A 12318-nucleotide genomic window follows, 5' to 3' on the forward strand; every position below is an offset into this window, starting at 1 on the left:
ATGACCTAAGGGCACCAGAATGTCAAACTTTACTGGAGCTGGACTGAGGCAGGGGACACACGAGCAATGAAAATGGGCGCTGCGCAGCAGCAGCCATTGTAACCTGTGCTAACATCCCTACGTCATATTCTCGCGGTGTCATGTCACTCGGATCTTGTCGATGCAGATAAATTTGCGCGGTGCGCCTGTGGTGCGCCTTGCAGCAAGTGGTGAGTGGTGCGCAGTGTCCACTTTCACTGCTTAAGTATGCCCTGCTCAACAGCGGCGGTCGCCTCCTACAACCTCAATTGCGACGAAGCCAACAGAATTACCATTGTTGCTAAAGGAGATAGCCCACACAGCTCATGTGAAAAGTGACACACATGAAAACAAGTCGCAGCAGCATTATTTGTTGTCTTGAGGATGCAGGTGAAGGCCAACATGCAGGAAGATAAGTTTGAACTACAAGAGTGGCAGCAAAAGCCACCGTGAATACCTGATCAGAATTGGAGTGGACATGCACGCGTTTTGATTCAAGTGCTGGAACAATGCTGTTGAGCTGTGCCTTGGTAACGGCATTAGGACCAATCTTTTACCACCTATGACATGAACACCTTGTCACTAGACAACTGGAACTCGATGCTGACATACCAGTTGGCAGAGCAAGGTTAGATAGGCATCGCGTAGCTCTCAAGGGACTAGCGCAATACGTGTTGACATTTCTAGCGCTGTCATGTCGGAATAAAATTAGCCTACTACAAGAAACAGTGTATGTATCACATGGTGTGAAGGTAATTCGCGACTCCAGCAAAACGGACACCAGTAAGTGGGAAAATCGGGAACCAGCCGGACCAGGTCGCTTCCCGCCGTTCCACATCTCTGGTGTCTTTTGCGGACACGTTACGGTGGCTAGAAGGGGGAGGTGTCAGAATCGCCTAGCCCGCGCCGTGCAAGGAGGCGCGCTAGTATTTCATGACGATGAGAGGTGGCGCGCGCATCGACCATGAGGCGCCCGCGCGAGCCAGAGAAGGCACTGTGGCATTTTGACGAGAGATTCATAGTTCGCAACTACACGCACGTCATTAACGGCGAGACGGTGGAAATTCCTCGTGGTCGCCCTTGCCTGACAGCCAATGCAATCCCAACTTTGTTTCCGAACATCCCCGCGTGCCTGTCGAAGAAACTGCTGTCAAAGAGGAAGTCGGTGACGTCCAACGGCGACATGCCACGAAAGCAAAAGAGGGACGACGTCATTCGTGAAGACAAGCGCATCGTTGCAGCCAACATCACACCAGTAACGCAGCCCAGCACCAAAGAAAAGTTGGAGAGCATGAAAGAAGAAGATTTTCCAAGCAAATACCGGGCTAAGCACGCGATCCCAAAAGCACCGAACGTCGTAGCGTTTTCAGTGTGTGCACCAAATGGTGAAACTCTGCTTTCAGAAGCTGCTTTTGTGCTGTACTAGCGAGACAAGTATCCACTGCACCGCATACGTACAGGGATCAGTGGTGACAACTGTGGATGTCGACAGCGCTGATGCTGTGAAGGACCTGCTTTCGCAGATAAATACCCTTGTTCCTTGTGAGGGGTTCGAGATGGTGACGAGCATTGACATGATGCAAACAAAAACAGCACAAGATATATGCTGGCAAGCTTCACAGTGTGAAATGTGGTGGAGTTTCGCAAAATGAAAAGCGATGCCTGAAATGCAAATATCTATGCAGGTTCCTGTTGAACCAGGCTTCTTACAAGAGCACAAGAGCAAAACTGACCCGTGTTGAGGCATCACGAAAGGTAATTAGAAAAAATGCGCAACTTCGACGTCAGAAGCACAACATTGCAAACCTGAAGAAAGACATTGAAAAGATAAAGACAAAGAATGAGTCCACCAGTACCGCTAGTTTTGAGCGGAAGATAGAAGGACTGTCCGAAAAGCAGCAGCTGCGAAAAGCAGCAGCTGCAAAAAGCAGCAGCTGCAAAGCTTCAACGAGGAAGGGGACCAACGGTATGAAGTTTGATCAAGAATGGATACTTGAGTGCATTGTCATGCACATGAAGAGCCCTTGACTGTACGAGCATATTCGAACATACAAGCTCGTGGTAGTCCCAAGCCCTCCGTGCCTACAGACATACGTCAAAACCTACAAAAGCAGCTTTGGCTTCATTGAGAAGGTGTCTGCAGCAATAGCCAAGAAGTCAAAGGACATCAATCCATACCGGCGACACGGAGGGCTTCTTTCTTGTTGATGAAACGAAGCTTTCAGAAAGCCTGATGTTCAACAAAAAAGGACTCATCGATAGATTTGTTGACCTCGGCAGCTACAGCTCCGCGGGTCAGGAAGGTGTCACTTGCGACAAGGGCTTGTGGTACTGTTTCAGCCGTTCACAGGAAAATGGCAGCAGATCCTCGGCGTCTTTGGCGCACGAGGTAATGTGAAGGCAGATGTGCTGTCCAGAATCGTTGCGGATGCTGTGATTTCTGCGGAGAGGTCTGGACTTTTTGTTGATTTCATCACATGCGATGCCGCCTCCTGGAACAGGAGTATGTGGAAAATGTTTGGTGTCGCCGGGAAGCTCACGAAGACAGTCTGTAAAGTTCAACATCCAGTGGACCCGAGCCGGTATCTACACTTCATTTCAGACTTCCCGCACCTTGTAAAATGTGTGCGGAACTCTATATCTTCAACAGGGCTTCAGACTCCAGATGGACGAGTGAGCAGCGAATTCGTAAAAGAAGCATGGAAGTGCGACAGTACAAGTACTGTGCCTCTCAAAGCAATGCCGCACGCAACAATGGCTGTTTTTCAGCCGAATGGATTCGAGAAGATGCGAGTGAATCTTGCATTTAGATTCTTCAGTGACGAGGTACTGAGGGGCCTTTATGTATATAGACATGAAGTGGAGAGCCGTTATGGGCCTGGGAGCCCAGTGGCCACTTCATTGTTTGTCGCTATGCTGAGGGACCTCATCACTTCCATGACTTCAAAGGCACCGCCGAACTGGTTTGAGACCAGAGATGGAACAAGTCAAGCACATCAAGAGGTTTCAACAATACCTTGACAACTGGGAAGCCACTGTTGGAAAGCTGGGGCTTTTGAGCCAAGCTACAGCTGAAGGCTTTCGGGTGACTCTTGCAAGCACACTCTCGCTCCTGACATACGTGACAAAGACTTTGGGATTCAAGTATTTGATGACCGCACGTCTCAGTCAGGACTCCATCGAGAACCTGTTTGGCATCTTGAGACAGATGTCAGGCTGCAACGACCACCCCACGCCGACGCAGTTCTTGATTTCAGTGAACTGCCTGAGCTTTTACAGCTTAGCACGGTCACCCACAAGCGGCAACATTTTACAAGGACTCTTAAACAGCCTTCTTGATCCTCGCAGCAACTCTGACCCGGCAAAACTGCAAAACAAGCTGGCCGATCTCTTGGATGCGGACTACTTGAACGAGGCTCATGAGATGATAAAAGCATGTAGTGCATTGCCAGAGCACGGTGACACGGTTGCATTAAAAAGCGACTCTCGGATAACCTACTATGTTAGTGGCTATGCTGCCCGCAAAATGTTGAAGAAAACCAAGTGCGAAGAGTGTTCGAGGTTGCTTCTTCAGCCCAAGGATTCGCCCTCGCTCCCAGGGGAGTCGTGCCTGACAAAGTACATGGACAGGGGAGGCCTTCTTTACCCGTCCCAGGCACTCAAGGACCTTGTTGAAATAATGGAAGATGGAATCACATACTGTTTCACCTTCAATAAGTTGAGGGCGAACAGCGTAAGGTATCTCCCATCTCCTGCCTCTCCAAAAACAGACTGAACTTGGTTGGCTGCGCAGAGCACACTGTCGAAGTGACAAATCATGTTATTCGTTTCTTTGTGCTTACTAGAATGCATTTCCTTGTTGCAGCTCAGAATGCGTCCAGACAAGGCAAGAGGGACAAGATGAGGTACCTCAAGCTGAGGCATACAATGTGATCTCCGTTTCTGGTTACCGTACAAACTACTTTCTGTACTATTTTTTTTAATATTGGTTGTTTTTTAAATAAGTGAGGATACAGGTTTGAATATTCAAATGAAGGTGTTCTTTCTATTTGCTAAAAAATGTCAGATATGGGCCCTTGTGGCCCATATTTTCGAGCATCGTGCAGAGAGACATATTCGTGACCAATTAATTTCGCGGATTCTGTGAACAACATAAGCAATTCGAGTGGGTTCAGGAAATCATCAAAGTGTCTTAATTGTCCTGGTGCCTCTGTCGCTCGTTATTTTAGTCACTGTTGATGTAACCAATGTTAATGCCTAAGCCAGCCTTTATAGTTAGGTAATTTGTGCGACAAGCGTTGCATCACACAGCATCCCTAAATAAGCTCAAGGACTACTTACGAAGCACGACGGTACGTAGGTTTTGGAGATCTCCAAAAGCTTCTTTCTTTCCCCCGGACCCACACCAGCTCAACCTGAGGGCAAGGTCGTGCTTCACAAGGGCACAGAGGATCCGGCGTGTGGTGTCCTTTTCGTCGTTGCCCCCAATAAGGGCTAGGTGCTGGACCTGTACGAAACACAACCACCATGAGACCCAAATTCAGACAGATCTAATGAAAGGAAAAAGCCATGTCAAGGTATAATCTCGTACATCGCCCAGGAGCTGGCAATTTATGATGGGTGACTGTACCAAATAGATAGTCAAAAATCCCAAAAAATAGGTTTCTTAGCCAACCTGTCAGATTTATTACCCAAACCATCCCCTTGGCTGTCTACTCTTCAAGGGTGGATAGAGGAACAAAAACAAAAAATTCACAGGAAAAAAAAAACAATAGGTAGAGCACAAAAACAAGTCATACACAGAGGTAGTTCGACATTGTACCACGAGTCAAATAAACGTCGGACATGTTACATCATAGGAAAACCTTTTTCAACAGTATGTCTCAGCACATTTAGAGTGTCCACAGGCACTCCAACAGAACATTTTCAGAATTTTGGTTTTCCTTGCACACCACAAAAACGGGATATTCAGGGTGTCTAGTAAATTATTCTTTTGAAATTCCCCGACTTTTTCAGGCTTTCCCTGACAATTTCAGGTGAAATTCCCTGACCACTCTAGAGGTGGTTAAATATATAAGACCATTACAACACAAGGCATTGAGCACTGTGAGGATCATTTTGCACAGGCTTAATCCAACTTGCATATACCGAAATATTTGGGTTCGTCCAGTCCGGGTTAAACAAGCACTTTCTTGCTGCTGACATCGTCAGTGAAGAGGCCACTTCCGGAAACACGATGAAAACACGACGCTCAACCACACTAGTCAATAACCAAATGGCAACATGGCCGCCAGACGCACTTTCGGATACTTTCGGCTGAAGGCTTGGATTGGAGTCTGCGGCTTTCCCATTTGTTACCATATCTACTACAAGGAGGCTCTAACTGGATCTAGCCTAGTGTCGCGCCCTCAATCCAATCCATTGCTTCGACTGGATTTGTCGGTTCTGTTTGCATTGGGCAGCACACTGTACATCGGGGGAGCAGAGCTCACGCCTCACTCTAAGCAGAATTTATTGCCTATATTTCTGCCCCCAAGTCCTCAAGTCTTTGCTCAGGGCACTCGATGGCCTTTCCGGCTCATTTTGCCTGACTGGGCTCGCTTTTTGACAATTTCCCCGACAATGCCCCGATTTTTCTCGAAAATTAAAATTTCCCTGACAATTCCTGGTTTTCCCGGTCACTAGACACCCTGCATATTATGCTAAAGAGGCTTCAGGAGACTACACGATTTCTCATGATTTCTGTCTGGTATGATTGACCACTAAAATAAATGTGTATATAGTAAACATCAAAGCACATTGATTATACCGGTAAAGTTGGCAATAAAGGTTTTCCAATCCAATCCAATGCATGGCCTGCTGTCTAATGTTCATAACTCCCACCCTTCTTTTGGCAACTTTTACAGTGGAGCTGTTAAGGGCTAGGTTCCTTAGGATCGTGTCCGGTATGTCGACACAAACCTGCCTAGACAGCTACCGCCATATATAAGCGACGGCGGCAAGCACAGAACCAGTGTGGTTTCCGCCGTCACTCGTAGATGGCGCCAACCTGTCGAGCTATAATAGAAGAATGGATAGTTGGGCACGTTGGTGGGAATTCATCGTAGGAAACAGCGCGAAAAACAGACGACGACAAAGAAGAAGCACAGAGTGTATCGAGTACAGCTCCGCTGGTCTTTCTTCTTCACGAGACTGGAAAGGCTGATTGATTTTTTATCTTGGAATGGTACAGCTTCAAATATACTGCCTTCTCAAACGTAGTGTATGGCTTTATATATGTAATCTTATTTTTATTAAACATTATAAACCAGGGGTGGCCGTTGTGGACACGAGTGAAGAGCCATAAAAAAATAACCATTTCAAGAGTCGCAGCAAAAAGGTAAACAGGAGGCATTATACTTGTTTAATTCCTTTCACCTCACTTATAGCCACAGCGAATTCCAGTCATAAAGCAGCTGTTCATCACATTTCTTTGTTACGTGTCCCCATTTGTGAAACAAGCACCTTGAGGTTGGGCTGCGAAAACACAAACTGCCCTTTCTTTTATGTCTTTTCCCTTGTGGTCTTGGGGAGGGGGCGAATTGACATACCAGGGAGCTGCGAGCCATACCTGCACGCGTAAAGAGCCACAGGCAGCTCACCAGCTGAAATGTGGCCACCGCTGCTCTGTGCTGCCATCCCAAAAGTCAAAAACCCGCAAAATAAATTGCGTAAAACTGCTAGATTTCAGGTGCAGGGCAAAAATGACCTTTTAACTGAATTTATTGCTACAGAAGAACCCTGATCACGCAACCCCGGCTCCTGCGACGTCACGCATTGTACGACGACTTGGTGCATACCCGGCCGCACCAAGTCTTGAAGTTTAAAATCCTGAACTGGTATCGAAGTTTAGAATCTTAAACTAGTACTTAAATTTAGAATCCCATAGCCTCCATTTCCTTTTTTTTTTTTTTCTGAATTCATGTGCATAGTTTACCGGGCCCACTCCATTTGGCAGACTTGGAAAACAAAATCATAAATTCATGCACAAATCAGTTCGAAGCATGTCTCAAGGTTTTGCCATAGGGTGTGTTCAGATATGGACGGTCATGGTGGTGTCATGCCTATTTTTTGTTTTCAGTCATATTTTTATATGAGGTAGCTAAACTTGTCCAAATAATGGGACAGACCTTACTTTTGCAAGATACTTCCTTGTATTCGTGAGAAGAATCGCATTCGAGAGAAGGTTGAAAAAGCGATTTTCCCAACTGCGCAATGACGCAACTTTGAAGGCTGGAGGACTAAAGCGTGCAGCTTTGTACACAGTCAACAGTTTTTACGTTTACTGCAGGCATACTTTACTACCAGAATTAGTTCCAGTTAACTTATATGACCATATATTTCAAGGGATATAAAATGCCAAACTTGGCTTCTCGAGCAAATCTTACATAATGAGGCATTTTTCGGCGAATTTTTAAGTTGCTTTAAATTTATATTCTAAAGCTGAAACCTTTTGCATCGAGTGTTTAATGCTTTGTGAACTTTTAACAAATTAATTAGCGTTCTACAGTTGGAAGCGTTTTCTGCACTGTGCTCAGAAATTTCGTCAAAATGGAAAAAGTCAAAATTTTGCAATTTTTGTGTGGCAATTAAAAAAAAATAACCATTCTCGATTTTTTTTTTAAATTTACCCGATAGGCCGTTGATGACCAGTAAATACAAATCTGCAAAGACATGTTGCATTATATTGTTTGAAAACATCAAAATAAATGCGTAACTAGGTCGTGGTCGCGTCAGTTTCTGCTGGGGCGTTTCTGTCTTAAAGGCCCATGAAACGAATTTTGGGCTGGAATAAATCAATTTATATTGGGATGCTACTAATAGCACATCGCTCAGTGGGCCAAAAGAAAAAAGGTAGAAGGTCAAAAGCCTGAGTTTCGGTACGAAAATTTGAAAGAGACAGCCAAATGTGCGCTCAGCGCTATTCAGGTCGCTCCAAGATCTCTTGAGACGGCTCATCCGCAATCAGAAAAGTCATGATCTATGAGTGGGTCAAGGGTTGCAAGAGAGTTATTGATCTGGGGAATTCATTTATGAAATCCCAAGAGGGTCATAGAGTGCAAAAACCTGCAGATGTTTATTTGCAATTAGAACGCTCTTGGTGTGAATCAGCCAGCGCTGCCACGTATTGCTGTAAGCCGTCGCACGCGCACAGGTTCGTGGTTCACTATAAACGGAAAATAAAGAAAAAACTGACGATCAGTCGACCGGCCTACACCGTGGCGAGGTCTTTATAAACAGAAAATAAAAAAGAACTGACAATCAGTCGACCGGCCAACACCATGGCTCTTGCCAATAAAGAAGACGAAACGCAAGTTTTAAAATAAAGGTAGTTTAAATAAAACAATGATTTAAATAGAAACAGGAATAATATAATGGGGTTCACAAGTAACGAAACGTGGCAACAAGTAGCCTCAGCACTTCACCCTGCCTGTGCACGGGCGGCAAAATGCAAAAATACCTAGCGAATACACAGAAGAAAAACAATTACTAGAGAACTAAAAGCTGAAATCCTAAAATCCTGAATTACTACCAACCAGGGCTGGGCAGTATAACGATACAAATGTATCACTATAGTATCTCGGAGACACTTTCAGGTATCTGTATCTCTGTATCGTGATACATTTAAAAAATGTATTTGTATTTCCGTCACCTCGACAAGAGAGGTCTTGTGTATTGACCTTCGCACACCATACCTTCACCAAGAAACGTTTGCGCGTTGCAAGCAGCCGACAATTATTGCCCACCTTGCTAGTCTTCTAAACCGTTTGTGTCGTGTGCCTCCCATAAGAGTGCAATGTCGTACAGTATTGAAAACTGCAGTCACAAAGATGTTGCCGACATTGTGCTCACGACGATTGCCCAAACGGCGGCAGCCGCCACAGCCTGCAGCTGCAGCAACTGCCATTTTCTAACAGTGCTCGTTTTGGCTTTAGCCAACTTCTCGCGCATTGCGAATCCTCTTTGAAGGAGCACTAAAACTCTTTGCGTATGAATGCAATTTCCAAAAAATGATGTATGATAAAATAGTGCACGCAAAGTGCAAAACGGGGTTAGCGTTAGGCGCATGTGCAGTGGCAGTGGCAACATTATTCTTTGCATGCACTACTCAAACTTGCTTCTGAAGAGTGCAGCCTGCAAAAAAAAAAATCACTGATCGATTTTCTAAAAACCACGTGAAGTGAAAACACATCTGTACTGGCGCCTTTATCGCGCCACAGTTTCATTGCATTTGCATTTATTTAAAAGCTTTGCTCTCTTTTCGCCCAGCAAGTTATTAGCATAGAAGTAACGAAAGGAGTTACACATATTTTTATCATGCGAGGCCAAGCCCCAAAGTCGTAATCATTTTTTTAATTATATGACTCGCATATCATATGACGCTTTTGCGCGGTCCCCTGAAAGTCGCATATTCAAGGTTCCACTGTATAAAGTTATGAGATTTGACCTCTAATAACCGGAACTTCCCAAGAATATTGCCCTCAGTTAATGATCAGATAAATAAACTTATCTTGCAATCTGTACATTTCCCATGGTGAAATGCACTACCGTAAAATACTGCGGAAGTGCCCACTATTAACATTTCCCAAACTTGGGAAATCTGCAAATTCTATGTTAAGCGCCTGATTTGAGTGGACAAGCATGCATGTTTAGATTAACTCCGTTCTCAGTGAAAGTAAGGTGGGTGCTCCCTTGGTATTTTCTGGTACTTGATCTGCCTCCAAGTTGAGGAGGTATCCATTGTTTGCTTTTTTGAAGTGTATTCTAAGAGAAACAATATTGTATACATTGGAACCCTCGTTATATAACTTTCAGGGGGCTGCGCAAAAACGTTATACAACCCAAGAGTCATATAATAAAATATAAGCATGACAATTCTGGGCCTCGACTACACATGACAAAAATGTGTCCAACTTCTATATTTACTTGTAAGCTAATAACCTGCCAGGTGAAAAGGAAAACAAAGCCCTGAAATAAATAAAAAGTACATGAAAATGTGGTGCATACAGTAGAGGTGCTGATGAAATTTCATTTCCACTTAACCTCATTTTCAGGAAAGTGATCAGTAATTTCCTGTTAATACTGCAGATTGGGTGAGTTGATAAGGCATAATTGCAAACCAGCACACAGGCAAACAATTACTCAGAAATCCAAACACACAGAAAACACACTGACACAGCACTGTGTGAGTGCATTATTTTGTGTGTTTGGATTTTTGAGCAACTGCCTACCTGTGCGCTGGTTCGCAATTAAATATAATTTCCTTTCAGAGGCATCGCTCTCTAGAAGTGAGCAACGCTGTCTTGGTCGTAAACAAACTGCTGAAGGCCATCGAACATGATGCTTCTGCACATGTCAAATCATGCATCCTGGTGCCTGTGACGCTGTCAACTTTGTCCAAACTATTGGCTATGCGTCGTTCCCTTTTTGATGACTTCATTGAGCGACACTGCATCATGGATGGCGATATTGTCGTTGGCATTTGACGTGGTCTACAAGCCACGACGAGTTCATGCAGGTGTGGCACACCGTTATTCAAGAGAATGGAATTGCCCAGCAACCGGAAATCATAAGTAGAGTTCCAGCCTGTCGCGCATGCGCATATCAGTCAAACCTGAATCGAACCTTTGTCAAACTTTTCGCAAGAGGCTAGAAAAAGTTGAATCTGGTCAAACTCAAAACTCAACCAATTACACTGATACCCGACAACTTTTTTGCTTTCTAAAAGCACGGCACAGCCCATCACCTACAAGCATGAGTGCACGGATCGATTTGTTACCACAGGAAAATATGTTTGCAGGGTCTATTTTTTTTTTAATTTATGCAAGTTGTAAAAATTAGGTGCTAGTGGAAATTAAGTCATTTACAGTAAATAGCTTTTAGTCATTGCAAAGCCACCCAGCAGTTTGCTTGTTCCATCTTGGTTGCCTGCCTTTTATGTCGCAGATTGGTTTAAATAGAGCAAAAGCCATATCACACTATTATTGAGAAAGATATCACCATAAAGGTCTTAGTCATGTCTCATTACAGTGGGCTCTTCCATTGGCGCAATAAATTTTTCGCAATGAGCTGATGACAGCCGCTAACATCAGCTCGTAAAAAAATTCACAATAATAAAAAAAAACATTACTTCACTGCTTTCCTGAAACATCCGTTATTGTGGTTCATTACTTCTGAATAAAAATTAAATTGTAGTTGTAATTGAAGCACATTTTAGCCACTGCAATTCCAAAATACAAATTACAATGGGCACAACAATTTTTTTTTCCCGCACTGAGGCTTTTTTCTATGAATTCACGAACAGATAGAAACATGCACAAAATCTGGCTCATTGCCCTTCTGTCAAACCATGGGGTTTCATCACAAACACACATGCCGTCATTCACAGGACAAATATGCACCTGATAAAGTTAAGTTGCCAGGATGGCGGGGAACCATGAAATTGGTGCAAATATGATTTATGCATTGAATATGGCAACTATACACCGAAATTGTCATAAAATCTCACCAGAACATCCAGCTTGTCTTGCGAGGCAGCGTAAGCGTTGACCTCCTTGAGGCCGTCGTACGTGCTTGCAGGGAGCGTGGGGGCGTCTGGAGGCAGCGCGACTGCTACCTTCGTGGCTGAGGTAGCCACGACACTCTTCCTTAGCTCGGTAAGCTGCGTGATGATGTTGGCCTGGTTCTCCAGGACCAACACTTGGAAAGCTGGAAAAAGAACATATAGACCCACATGCGGCCCTGAAGTCACGCAGCTGCAATGGCGCTGTTGACAGCACTGCGCATGCGCAGACTTTTCACCTCACGCAAATTTGGTTTCTGTGCACGCGCAGTACCCACACCTGGTGTGGGGGAACACACGTGCTTGTTTGTAAACAGCGAGTCGGTCTATATTTACCACTTTACTATTTAACACCCATTCTTCTTCAATGCATGAAAATCAAAGTTTAATTTCACTGTAATCCCAATTTTGGAAAATTGAAAATAAAAATAAATGCCATTTGGGCATAAATGTCTGCTAAATTCAAAAGAACGTGCCTGTATCAAATGATATTTATTCGGCTGGGTTTGGCATTCGCGTCTTTGCCACTGTTAACACCGCAACTCTCCCATGACAAAAGTTACACAGAAGTGTTGCTGGAACAGGCATTGATACTCTAAAATCACTAGAGACCCAGATGTAGTCATTTCCCATCCATTTCACCCTGTGGCTGCATGAAGTGCAGTACTGATAGTGACAGCTCCCTTCCCCCCCCCCCC

General features: G+C 44.5%; 1 protein-coding gene across 1 annotated transcript in view; it reads right to left on the reverse strand.

Annotated features, from left to right (window-relative positions):
- LOC120842397 overlaps positions 1 to 11803 on the reverse strand; it is a gene marked incomplete at its 5' end in the record, with an annotated part of 30426 nt that extends 18623 nt beyond the window's left edge. The window contains 2 exons of the mRNA XM_040213491.3: positions 4360 to 4525; positions 11567 to 11803. Coding sequence (XP_040069425.3) covers positions 4360 to 4525; positions 11567 to 11803 — 403 coding nt within the window. The remainder of the gene's footprint in view (positions 1 to 4359; positions 4526 to 11566) is intronic.
- Between the last annotated feature and the right edge of the window lie 515 nt (positions 11804 to 12318).

Source organism: Ixodes scapularis, unplaced genomic scaffold (genome assembly GCF_016920785.2).
Source record: "Ixodes scapularis isolate PalLabHiFi unplaced genomic scaffold, ASM1692078v2 PGA_scaffold12__126_contigs__length_90152505, whole genome shotgun sequence".
Lineage (NCBI taxonomy): Eukaryota > Metazoa > Arthropoda > Arachnida > Ixodida > Ixodidae > Ixodes > Ixodes scapularis.